The sequence below is a fragment of the Passer domesticus genome, chromosome 6 (assembly GCF_036417665.1).
Source record: "Passer domesticus isolate bPasDom1 chromosome 6, bPasDom1.hap1, whole genome shotgun sequence".
Lineage (NCBI taxonomy): Eukaryota > Metazoa > Chordata > Aves > Passeriformes > Passeridae > Passer > Passer domesticus.
Genome location: NC_087479.1, coordinates 59,450,425 through 59,463,864, shown reverse-complemented (window position 1 = coordinate 59,463,864; position 13,440 = coordinate 59,450,425). Strand labels below are relative to the sequence as shown.

The 13,440-nt window shown below is 45.0% G+C and overlaps 1 protein-coding gene and 1 long non-coding RNA gene across 2 annotated transcripts in view; both read left to right on the top strand.

Annotated features, from left to right (window-relative positions):
* Positions 1-4,552: 4,552 nt before the first annotated feature.
* FAR1 (fatty acyl-CoA reductase 1) overlaps positions 4,553-13,440 on the top strand; it is a 34,341-nt gene continuing 25,453 nt past the window's right edge. The window contains exon 1 of the mRNA XM_064426127.1: positions 4,553-4,706. Within this exon, the coding sequence (XP_064282197.1) occupies positions 4,563-4,706 (144 nt within the window). The 5' untranslated portion in view covers positions 4,553-4,562. The remainder of the gene's footprint in view (positions 4,707-13,440) is intronic.
* LOC135303892 (uncharacterized) lies at positions 5,120-8,926 on the top strand. Its single transcript, XR_010365303.1, has 3 exons — positions 5,120-6,488; positions 6,859-7,038; positions 8,482-8,926. It is a non-coding gene; the product is annotated as an uncharacterized LOC135303892 (long non-coding RNA).

The following is a 13,440-nucleotide window of genomic DNA, read 5'->3' as shown; positions in this document are numbered from 1 at the left end:
CTGGGGACAAAGTGGGTGGAAAGCAGCTTTGTGGAAAGGCCCTGGGGATGCAGGTGGCCAGCGCACTGAGCTGAGTGGGTAATACCTGGGCAGGGGACAGCAGAGACACACTTTTCTCAGTAGTGTCCAGTGATAGGATAGCAGGCTACAACAGAAATACCTAATTTCCACTTAAACAAAAGAAAACCCTTTTTCTATTGTTGCAAAGGAGGTCAAACACTGGCACAGGTTGCCCAGAGTGGGTGTAGAGTTTCTGTCCTTGGATGTTCAATGCTCAGCTGGACACAGCTCTGATGAACCTGCTCCAGGAGGGCAGGGAGGGTGGGCTACACAATCTGCAGAGGTCCATTCCATTCTGATTCAGTAACCTGTACTGAATGTACATCATAATCCTAACAGCTGGTCCCAAACCCCAAAGAATTAGCACATTATGATGGAAAGCATAGAAAAGGTAGCAGAAAGCATTCAACTGCAAACAAGATATTTGTTACCCATCCTGTTTGTACACTGATATCTAACAAGTAGTATATTCAGGGCAGAATTTAAAACCCACTGAGATCAGTAAATAAATATCTCAACCAGTTAATTCATTAGTAAAAGACAAAAGAGGCACTTGACAAAAAACTCTATCGACTCTCTGGGAAGTAAAATCACAAATTTCCGCTCATAAAGTGTTTGCCCTGTTTTGAATCCAAAGATGTTTTTAAATGCACTAACTAGCTTTAATCCACAGCTAAAAATAATTTCCTGCACTTTTCCTAAACTGGTTTAACTAGTTTTGGTCAGACCCTTATCTTTGAACCACAGTACCTCAAATCAAAAAACGAGCAAGCTTTAACTGTGTTAGTTAGTGCTCATACTGAAGCAGGTTCTGGGCTTCTGCAGGACTGTTCCTTTCTCACTGCATCCTGTACAGCAGCAAGTTTGCAAATTCCAGCCTGTATTACTGTGCCTGGAACGCACTGCAGCTTGAGGACAAGAGCCTGTTAGTGCTCATTACATCACAAATGCATCCTCTATAAACCCCTCCTTTCCATGTGGCTGTTAGCCCCTTCCAGTGCGAGCACAAATGGAATATTACAGCAGTCGAATCTCACTGAACAGAACCTGCCTGTGCCCTTTCTTCTGGCAGCACAAAAAGTGACATTTCTCTTGACTAATCTTTTAATTAAATGGGTTGCATTTAGCAAGGAATTGATTGAGCATCCCTGTGGCCTTCACAAGTAGCTAGACCATGGTAAACACGTGCCTCGGTTTATGCAAAACACTACATGGTGCGTCCCCAGGTGACTGAAACAAAGAAACAGGACTGCAGTTTGCATAAAACCAGCTCTGTTCCTGAGGTATACAGTGTATATATAGGCACTTAGTGTATATATTTGTAAAAAGTGAAGTTATGCACAGAGAAACAAAGTTTCCACATGAAAACTGTGCCCCTGTGAGCAGGCTGTGAGTCCTGCTGATGGCGGCTTCTGTCTGGCGCTGGTCCTCTCACACCTCTCAAAGCAAGGAGATTGGGGAGCCTTGTCCAGGCAGGGCGTGCAAAATTAAACATTTCTGCGAGCTGGTCAACAAAGGACACAAAGTTGTTACAGCTGTTGGCCTTTAAAATTGGAGAGGTCTAATGAAGCAGTCTGGAAAGCTCTGAAAGGCTCCTGTGAATTGAGTAACTTGCTGGCATTGCTTAGGGAAGTGGATCAATTTAAAGACACAACCCAAATCTCCTTTTCCCCCCCTGAGAGTGAACATTTAGGTGTTTGTCTCACTGTCATGGGTAACACACCAAGATTTTGCCTTGCAAGCACTTGCAGTTATTTACCTATGGATTCTCACAACCTTGTGTCACGCTATCTCTGTGCTGGGTAATAGAGTTTCAAATACAGTTGGGTTGGGTGGGTTTTTTTTAATAATTTATTCAGTGTTCCCAGACTAGGCCACATTGGTGTTGATAACTTCTCTTTCCTGCAATGAAAAATTCACAATGCTACCTTGAATAACCAGTTTGGCAGGTTCTTTGAGAAGTAACCATGTTACCACATTAAAATGCAAATACATCGTGATACGATGTCACTGTGATGTTTTCCTGATGATAAACAATTTAGGAGGAATAAATTAATTGTGACTTTAAAAGAGTAATCTTGAAAAAAATCTGATTTGCTTTATTATTATTATTATTGATCATTTATACTGAGACCATCAGTTAACCCACTGTCACAGCATTAGAATTTATTAATGGATTACAGTGATCAGAGGATATGGTATTTCTTACCATACCATATCTTAAACCACCACCATTTTTTAGCTGATTTCAAAAACCAGACTGGACAAATGACATTGCTGATCCCACGCTGAAATATTGCTGGGATATTCCCCCTGACTTTCATTTAGTGTCACAGACACATTTTACTGAGTTACTTCTGAAAAATGTGCCTAAATTTATCTGCTGTAGTAATCTGAGAAACTTTAATTTGCATATACCAACTAGAGTTTTTAAATTTTTTTTTCCTTAAGAGTTCATGTGCACTGACTGCAATTCTGTGCTGCAATGGACTCATCTTTTCTTCGGAATCTGAAATCTCACCCCACAGTCTGTAGGGCTGCCTACCACAGGTGAGGGTTTCCATAGAGCAAAAAAAGGAACCCTTGGTAGCAGGGTACAACAAAATGCTAAAACTTTTTATCAGGACTGTGGGAGATTCCGACTCCAATCTTTGTCTGCCTGAGTTAGTTTTCCTGTGGTTGAATGATTGGATGATGTCCCAGCTTCAGTGAGCAGGTGTTTTCCAGGGGACAGTCTGTGAAAAACTGTCCACTTGACATTTTTGATAAGGAGTTTACAGTTATGTGATTCGCAGTACTCTGTCAAAAAGTACCTAGGTACCAGGTGTAATTACTACAGAGTGAAAAAATAATGAGAGTACACATGTAAAAATAAGTATAAAATAATCACTGAGCTGCTGTAGAGGATGTGAGCAGAGCTCCCATTCTCATGGCCTGGGTCAAGCACAAACCATTCTGAAAAACCAACCTGCCCTTGCACAAGCCAAGGCTGTGCTTACAACAATTATCATATAATACCTTATTTGTACAGTAATTTGGATAGTACAGGTTGCACAAGTTTATATAGGGTGTTTCCTAACTTTTAAATCTTTTAAATACCTCTTTTTTTTTTTTTTTTTTTTTTTTTTGTTGTTGTTCAGTTGATGCATGTCCATCTGTGCAATATTTAGTTGTGAAACCAATAGCATACGGTGGCAGGGCACGGCATCATGGCAGCACAGCACAAAGACATCACGTTGCACTGTTTGGTAACAAACGGTGAGGCAAGTGGAGCACAGTGACTTTTGCACACAAATACGGCACCTATCAATAGCAATTGATGATCAAGAGATCATCAAATCTGATGAGCAATTTGAGAGCTCAGCGCTTTGGGGGTTGCAGCGGCAGCGCGGGGCTGGTGGCTGGGCTGGGTGCTCTCAAAGGTCCGTGTCAGGCTGGTCTCCTCCGGCCTTGGTGGTTCCGGGACTGGAGGATGCTCTGCCAGCGGCGCGGGGCCCTGCCGCCTTTGCCCCGCGGGCTCGGGCTGCTCCGGTGCCGCGGGGCTGCTGCTGCGGCCCGCTGGCTCCGTGCTCGCAGGGCGCTTTCCCAGAGCCTCCGCCGGCCTTGCAGCTCCGGCTTGGAGCCGGGTCTGGACCCGCGCTGGTTTGCCATGGCAGCGTCCAGCGTTCGGGACAGGGACACACGCAGGGACAGCCAGGGACACTGCGGGGACAGCCAGGGACCCCTCAGGGAGCAGCCGCTCCGCACCTCGGAGCTGCTAGCCGGGGGTCGGGGTGTGTGTGTGTGTGTGTGTGTGTGTGTGTGTGAGGGTGTGTGAGGAGGTGTGTGTGACCTCTGTGTGTCTGTGTGTGCTCTGTCCGTGTGTCCGTGTGTGCTCTGTCCGTGTGTCCGTGTGTGTGTCTGTCTGTGACCCTCGGTGTGTGTCTGTGTGTACTCTGTCCGTGTGTCCGTGTATCCGTGTCTGTCTGTGACCCTCGCTGTGTGCTCTGTCCGTGTGTCCGTGCCTGTCTGTGACCCTCGCTGTGTGTCTGTCTGTGTGTGTGTGTGTCTGTGTGTCCGTGTGTGTGTCTGTCTGTGACCCTCGCTGTGTGTCCGTGTGTCCGTGTCTGTCTGTGACCCTCGCTGTGTGTCTGTCCGTGTGTCCGTGTCCGTGTCCGTGTCTGTGACCCTCGCTGTGTGTCCGTGCCTGTCTGTGACCCTCGCTGTGTGTGTCCGTGTGTCCGTGTGTCCGTGTCTGTCTGTGACCCTCGCTGTGTGTGGCCGTGTCTGTCTGTGACCCTCGCTGTGTGTGTCCGTGTGGCCGTGTCTGTCTGTGACCCTCGCTGTGTGTGTCCGTGTGTCCGTGTGTCCATGTCTGTCTGTGACCCTCGCTGTCTGTGGGCGGGTGCGGGTGTGAGGGGGGAGCGCGCGGCCCCTCGCGCGCGGCGCCGCCGGGGGCGGGGCCGCCGGGCGCCCGCCAATGCGCGGCCCCCTCGTCCCGCGAGCGGCGGCGCGGGCGGCCAATGGGCGCGCGGGGAGCGCGCGCGCACCGGCCAACGGGAGCGGCCGTGCGGGGCCGCCGTGCGGGACCCTCGGGGCGGCGAGCGCCGGGCGGGCACAGCCGGGGCCGGGCAGCGCCGGGGCCGCGCCGCCACCGCCCGCAGCAGGTACCGGCGCCGCGCCCGGCCGCGCCCACCGACCGGGGTGGGGGGGGCCTTGGGGGAGGGGGCGGCCGCGCCTTTCCGGGAGGGATGGAGGGCGGTGGGGAGCTCGGGGGCGCGTCGCGGTGGCGGCCGGGCCGGCGGAGCGCGGCGGCCGCGGCCGATGCTCAGCGAAGCGGGGAGCGTGGGCGAGGCCGAAAGCCCCCGCTCCGCCCGCCGCAGGGCCCGGGCCTGGGTACCACCATCGCCCTCGGCGCCGGGCGGGCCTGCGGCGAGCGGCGGCGCCCCGGCCCTGCCCGCCCCGCGCTGCCGCGGCCGCGGCTCCCCCCGGGCACGGCCCGTGCCGCGGGGCCGGCGCACGGCCCGGCTCGCAGGGAAGGCCACGGGTTCGTGCGGCGCTCCGAGCAGCGCGGGGAGAGCCGCGCTGGGCCGTGCCCGCGGTCCGTGCGCCCGGAGCGCTCCACGGGAGCGGGAGAGCCCTTCCTCCGCCCGTGCCCCGGGGGAGGCTCCCGGCGCTCCTCGGAACGGGAGCCGCTCTGTCCTCCACAGCACTCCCCTGAGTGAAGTTTGAAGTGTGGCTGATGGCAGGGATGCGGTGGTTGGTAGCGAGCTTGTAATCGGAACCAGCTTGATTCCCATGAAAATAGAAGCCTTTAATTTCATTTAACCTACTTCAATGCTTTAGCAACTGAAACTTTTTTAAAAAATATTTTAATAATTCTTTCCGTAATAATTAAGAAGTGGAGCCATGTAGGAGTTTCACTGTCTGAGGCATCCATCTGTGCTGGAGCAGTCTAGAATTTCTTGATCCCAAATTTTTGTATCATGTCTGTGCTTCTTAACTGAGATACCATTATTTCAGCAATTTGGAAATTATATACTAGGTGTACAGTAGATTTCTAGGCTCTTCACCCTTCAGCTTCTCTACGCTGTTTTTCACCCTCCACTCACATATAGGTGCCTTAAAATTCAGCCATTTCCCCATCGAAAACCTATAGATGGATAGGAAAGATTATTTTTATGGGTTATGTTTTTATGGTTACTATAAAGTAATGACAAATTTAGATCTCTAAATTTTGTAACTGCAGGTACTTGGTCATTATTGCTGGACTGTAGGTATAGTGAAGCTTTACTAGGCACAATTTTAACAATGAAAGCACTTGGGGGAGTTGTTCTAAATTAAATGTGGCTGTAGGTTTTGGACAGGATAATTTTTTTTTTCCTCACAGTTCCAGACTAGCCCAGCCTGTCCACATCTTAGTTACCTATAGCAGCCGATACTTGTCCATAAAATTTAACATCGAAAGCAAAACTGTAACCATCCATACCACCTCTTAGCTCCTGCAAGGCCACGCTGAATTTCCTTCTGGCTGCTACAAAGTGAAAGGTTCACTGTCATCTTCCTGTTTCTCAGCTCTGGCTCTTGGAGGAGCTCCCGGTTCCTCACAAGGGCTGTTGTTTCCGGTGCTAGGAGGGGGATGCACCACAAACTGAAATGGTTATACAGCCATTTGCAAGGTTTGAGCGAGTGCCTGGATGTTGCTGAAGACATGAGTTGTTGCAGTGACCGCAGGCTTGGAGAAATTGTGTGTGTTTGGTTTTTTTTGTCACAAAATATTCAGTGTTTGAGGATGTTCCCTGTAGTTTGCTTGTTACTTGTCCGCAGGAAGCAGAGCTGCAGAGTGGCAAACAAAAAATTCCGAAAAGGAGCCAATATCAGCAAGAATTGTGCTTGGCTAGTTTGGTTCGTGTTGTGGAGGACTTGCATCGTGTAAACATTCGGGCATGGTTAGTACCATGGTGCACATCCATGGTGTTTCTCTCTGTTGCTGGTTCCAAGCCTTGCAGTAAAATAAGTCTGTTTAGCCTCAACACTTGCCCAGTTTGGAGGCTGCAAACTATAGTAACAAATCCTGTATTAGAATAATCTAGGCTTTTTTTTTTTTTTTTTTTTGTCTTGAGTGTTTTGTAGTGAGCACTGTTCTTCTGTTGAGCTCTCTCCAGCAGTGGGGACCCCAGGGGTGTACCCTGTCACTTTCTGCCCCTGCTGTGGTGACAAAGGTGCTCTTAGCAGATGTTGCTGTTGGTATCTGTGTGTGTGCACAGGACCTCACACCTTTCCCTGCCGCTGTTCAGCGTGATGTTTGTAAATTCGTAGAGCTCCTTGTGCAAGAGGCGTAATTGATAGATCCGGAGAGGACATCCATTAGCATAAATAGGGGTTAAGATTGGAGCCCTTGGCACTACACACGATCAGTATCTGCCATCCTGCCGAATAAATAACTCTTCTCCTGAGCAGGAGGAGGAGGGAGGCTCCAGCATCCTGTCTGAAAGGCAGGTAGGTAATCTCTTGGTACAACTTGCTTTGAGTATCTGGTTAAGTCACTTCTAAAGATGAGAAAATTGTGGAAATGGGCTTTTATTTTTTTGGCCGTAGTTTGTCCCAGGTGTATTGGAAGAAAGGAAAGGTAAACCAGTGTGGGTTTTTTTCTTTAGAAGGTGGTTATGTTTCAAATACTACTTGGTAGAGCACTTGTCAGATGAATGAGTAATTTTTAGGTTTCAAAAGAATTATTGTGAATTTATGTAGGAACGTAATAGAAGAGAAAAATACCATTTAACTGTAAGAGATTTGGGGAAGTATGGGAGGAATCTGGAAGTGTTGATGCCTAGGACTTTAAATTAATCGTGTAACGTCTATTGTAAAATGTGATTCAGGCCTTCTATGTAATTTAAAACATGAGAAGAATAAGAGCTGGGCTTTTTGTTCTTGATTAAGTATTCCAATTGTAATTGCTTTGTGAATAATAAGTTTGAACAGAACGTAATTGCAGGTGCAGTTTTTGGGTAGTTATCCTTGTCTTGTCTGATCAATATGAAAAAGGTGAATCTGGGTTTTAATTACCAAGATTAAGGAGCTAAACCTGAAACTTAAAGTAGAGACTGAAAGTCTCTTATCACTGAAACTTGACAAACTGATGAGGACTTGGATGTTGTGTGTTCCCCCACCCTCTTCTATTTACTTGATTTTGGCTTTCCCCTCCCAGCAAAAAGACAGTGTCACAGTAGTAACTGCAGCAATAATCCTGCTGCTGCTAAAGCTTTCCCTAGTGACAAGCAGGGCTGGATATCAGCAGGCTCCTGTGAAGGCTGAAGTGATGCCTTTGGCCTGTTCTAAGGCAGTGAATAACGACTGAGTGATGGAGAGTCAGCTGCGAGGGCTGCTCTGCTCATTGTGTTGTAGATGTGTCCTTCACACAGGGTCTGTTCTCCTTTTGGGTTAGCTCAAGAGTAGTGACTTATGCAAAGTCAGAGCCGTGGTTTATGCAACTACCCTGGTAAACAGTGAGGCTTTAGCTTGTAATCCTTTTCATAACCAAAACTGCAAATGAGATTTCTAATGCAGATTTTCAATTAAATTAGATAAAATGATCTGGAACTCAGCTTCTGTTCAGCAAATCTTGAATCTTCCTGCCTCTTGATTTTCTAGATCTTGTTTAAAATTCTCCCTGCATGTGTGTTAAACATGTTTTCACGTTAACAGGAGATGGAGTACAGTTAATGTTCTTATGTGGGATGTGCTTTCCTGGAATAGCTTAATTTCTGACCTGATCTGTGCCTTCTGTGCAATTTTGAGAAATGAGTTTAGCTATGCCAAAAGAAACTTTTCCCCCCCTTCACTGTGCACTTGATGACTAGGCTCAAACAGTAAATAATTTAGAAAAAGTCAACTTATAACCTAATTAGAAAGGGATTGTAAAAACCTTCTGCTTTGTTCCAGTTCATTTTTGGAGGAGGGACTGTCTGTAAAAGCAACATTTTTACAGCAAAGCAAGGGACTTCCCTAGTATGTACTTTTGAACGGATTACTTACTAAGAAGTAATTACAAAGTCATCTGGTACGGAATCCCTCTGAGTAGAGGCACAAGTAAGTGGAAATTTGTAGTAAAATCAGAACTTTGGCTGAAGGAAGGTGTGTGAACACATGCTGAAGAAATATCTGTGTAACCACATGCATTGAATAGCTCTAATGACAGAGTTCTGCTGAGATCAACTCAACAGTGGCCCTCTTTGAAATCAAGTTCTGCTCCATAGGACTAAAGGATTAAAAGAGGCTAAATACCCTATGATTGTGAGGACAGCCCTCATTGCAGAGGATCTTATTTCACAAGGGTGTCTTCAGTGAAGTAGTTGATGAGTTGGGCTGAATTGTGCTAGTAAGTTATTGCGTGGCCATGGGTTAGTTTGTCCCAATTCACCATGTTCCCAAAGCAATTGAGTGAATACTATACTTGGGTTTTGTCTTTGTCACCTAAAAGAAAGTGGCAGAACTACTTCTGTGTCTGGTTACAATCTGAATTTTGATATTAATGTGCTGTAGTGCTGTTAAAGAGATCCTATGCAGTATTAGCTAAGTCTCACCTAAATCAATTTAATAATACTCCTTACCTTGAATGCATGTGCTGCCAGAGGTGGTAATATATCCAGGAGGAATGTAGCTTGAGGAGCACACTCTCTAGGGCATGCTTTCAGTATCTAGCATGTTTCAGTGGTTAAGAATAGTGAGGAGAACTGTTTGAAAAGCAAGTCTACTTTATTTTTGTACACAGAGCTATACACTCAGCTATGTAAACTTTGACCTAACTAGATTGGTTACTCAAACTGGTATTGAGTTTCATTAGATAAATGATTTAAAGAGAACAAATCTCTTCATTGGTAGTTTCTTTCTGGTCTTCAATCCTGAATATGTTCAACTAGTTTGACATGCCTTGTTATTTTCCAGAAATTCTCTTAAATCACTGAGTGTCAGCCACAAGTTTGTAGTAGTCTTTGCATTAGAGTTTTGGGACTTCTGGTGGAATTTACCAATGCTGCAGTTGTGGGCTTGGTCCTTCAGATTGATTTAGTTTTGTTGTATTTCATGTGTAGAGAACACAGTATTACCCTGAATCCATCCCCATTATTGTGTGGAAAGTGTGCAGTGAGACAGCTGAGATCTGGCATATTACCAGGGCCAAGCCAAAGACTGGCTAGTTGATGTTGGATTAGTGGGCCCATTTTGATAATTCTTCAGAACTTCGTTGTTCTAATTAGATTTCAAGCCTGCCAGTGTGTTTTCCAGCTCCTGGAGGTGTGTTAGATTTCCTTGGTCCCTGGCTTACAGCTAGTGAAGAAAATGAACTTGCAGAGTAGATAAGAATGCTGGTGAAATCTAAAACACGGATAAGCCTGTCTTTCTGCTGGCGGAGGGAAGAATCCCAAATCTTCCACGTGATTGGGAAGTTTGGAATAGGTAGGCTTTAAGGTTAACTTGCACCCAAAACAGTTTACAGTCTCTACTCATCTTTTAAAGCAGTATCTTTCACAGATAAGGTTTCCCAATGGATATAACCTTGGACCACAAAGACAAACAGACTGTATCCTTTGGAGATACGCTGGCTAGGTATTGGCCACATAGGGTAGGTCATTGGCCCTTGTGGTGCTTGAAAATGTGGGCATTCTGCTGATAACATTCATTGATTTGCTTTTGTGGAAACAAGGCACAGATGAAATGAGACATGATGATATGATATAATATGACATGACCCAGGCTTGTCTTTCTGGCAGTAACCTTGTTTAGATGAGTTAAATATTACTTCCTTTGTTGCCCGAGTCTCTCCAATCTCTCCAGTTCCCAGAGATTTTTTTTTTTTTTTTTTTGGCTTGTGATGGTGTCCTTGCAATGTGGCTATTGGAGATCTGTATGAGGGACTTCTGCAATGATTTTTGTCTGGTGTGGATGCAGTGGGGAGTGTATGTGGTGTTTAAACACTCTTGGTGTGCTCAGATTTGATGTCTGGACAAATTTCATCTTCTGAATATACCTAAACCAAATGCTCCTACCGTCTTACTTTGTCTGCTTTTTACTCCTGCTAGTGCTGGGTTCAAGCTGTCAGAGGGAAGGGGGAAATTGATTTGTTGGGCTGTGTTTTTGCAGAACTTTGTGGTTTGTTGCTGATGTTTGAGAGGTTGGGAAATGCACATTTTCCATTTCCTGTGATGAGCGATAATCTTGATAGGATTGAATTTGGAGGGAGCATGCTGTTGACCTAATGTTTGTCTGTGATAAACTAGAAGACAGCATTTAATCTCTAACAAGGACACACATGCACACTCTCTGGCTGCTGGATTTAGCATTTAAACATTCAGTGGAACTGCAGCAGGCTTTCCTGGCACTTGGAAAGCACATCCTTAAACATCTTGATCTGTGTTTGGACAAATCTGGGAACTGATCATTTTCCTGTTAAGAACAGAATTGTCCTTGTTTTGAGAGTCAGAGCCCTCTGAAACTGTGAGTTAAATATTGCTGCAGTGGCTCTGGAGGCAAACAGAGCTGCTGTTGTTTGCTCCATAATAGCACTTGCTCAGCTTGGACAAGAGAATTTTTTGCAAGATGGGGAATGTTGGCTAGGATCCTGGAGTGTTGGTTTGCTGGTGGTTTTTCTTTTTTTTCCTGAAATGCTTATGAACTCTTGACTTATCAGAGGACCAGACGACAGCACCCTTCACAGAGGCATATCTACAAAGTGTCACTGTGGGATTAGCCCTGAACTTGTGAATTCAGAAGGATCCCAGCAGCAGCTGCTCTGTAGCAGCTTCACGTAAGATTCCTCTAGCAAAGGCTGTTTATAACTATGGGTAATGTGGGAATTTTGAGCATTTCTGTTCTAGAGTGAGAATTCTTTACAGAGCTCTTGTTAAGCCTTTCAACTGTCAGATTTCTTTATTCTAGACTGTTATTGCTTATTAGCTCAGAAGGATGTCTATGACACAGTGTTTTAGATATCCCACAGTGTGCATTAGGCAGTTTTGTGTTTGGTAGGAGTTCTCTGTGTGTGTTTGAAGAGGTAGCTGTTAACAGATGGTTGGATAATTGGTGACAACATGTATTGCTGGTTAACAGCTATTGTAAACAAACAAGATGTACTCTAAACCAGATAGATCAAGTGATTGCTGACACTTAACAACCTTAACATGTTAAATTTGGTTTTGCTGTGCTGTCTTGCTTGCTTTTTTGCACCTGCACCAGCCTGTTATATGTTAGAAATGAAACTAAATTTCTGTTAAGAACAACATTCCTACTACATTCCTACTATTCCTGTATTTCTTGACAGTTTTATTTAAAAACAGAATTATAAAATAGTTCTTCCAACCCTTCCAGTTTTGTGTTTCTTCAGTAATTTGCTACTGTAAAGAACTTTAAAGAGTAATATATTGTACCTGTGAGGCAAGGCCCTTCTGAGTTTGAGAGGAGGAGTTGCCAGCAGTGCTGGCATGTGGACTTGCATTCTCGGAGAAGGCAGGGAAAGGTAGGTGGAGAATGGGAACATTCTTTCCTTTCCCTGTGCTTGAAATAATCTTTGTTTCTAACAGAGCAAAGCATAAGCTGCTGGATTCAAACTTTTGTCATTCACACCTAGATTCCATGCATGGTTTTTACTCTTTAAATCCAATTTGGTGCTTTTAGGCCGTTCCCTCACAATCCCTGTGTTTATTGCTGTAATGTTGACAGCAATGTGTACTTCTGAAAAAAGTCACCAATTATGTTTACTAGCTGGAATCTTCCAGAGTAATGGAAGTAGAAGACAACCTCAGTGTGGGAAGTTGCTATGAATAAGATCTACCAAAGTCTGGTTATTGGAGAACAGGGTAAAGAGAAATGGGATTGAGAGTTTCTTAAAGGAAACATTTTTCATTCCTTAAAAAAAAAAGAACAAGATAAAATATTAGCCTGCAAACATATAAATGTTGCTTCCTCCCAAGTGTGAATGTGAGTGTTTGTGGATGTTCCTGGGTTTTTTTAATTGAACCCATTTGACCGTTGTGGTTCATCATAGCTCTGGATGTCGATGTTTTGTAGGTCTGGTATTCTGATTTCAGCCTCTTACACAAAGGAATATGATTAGAAGTGACTAAGGCAGGAAACTTTGATCTATTTTGTGCCAGTTGTCTTTCCATCACATGAGCCTAAATATTGTCAGATTTTGCAGTCACTTGAAAAGCTGGACTACAGCAACACAGGTATTTCCACTGACAGCATAACTTCTCCTTGCTTTAGCTTTCAGAAACAGATGTTGGACCATAGCCATGTGCTGGGTGTTGTCCAAGGTGTGGATGCACCAAAGACTGTCCATGTGAGCAGGTTTGCAGGCTGAGGTTGTGGCATTGTGTCAAAAGCAGGATTAAACCTTTCTTTGAGGAAGGACAGTTGAATGGATACTATTAAACACTCTCATAGTCTCAAAGTATAAAAAATAGAAATTATGGCTAGTTAGGTAAATTAGTAAGAAGGAACCATGACAAAACTGAATCTTAGTGACAAAATTGCTGCAGTAATGATTGCATGAGCTTTTGTCTCTCTCTTTGAGAAAACTGAAATCCTGTCCTATATGTGGGAGCATTCATGCAGATCTTTAGGAGCAAGTGAATGGTGTACACAAAGACCAGGAAAATAAAAGTTACAGGGAAGACATACCTGAAGAACATTAACTGTGACTTTGAGCCATGGTAAAGACAGCAGGCCTGTATCTTAACTGAACAGGGAAAAGTGACTCATAAGCATGCTGTGTCTTGCAATCCATGCTTTATGGCAGGAGCTGTGCTTTCAAATTTGCATTAGAGTCCCTTAGTTGTGTGGTGAAAGTGGTTTAATGTCTCTTGACCTTCAAAGAAACAATTCTGAATGATGGACTGTGCTCAG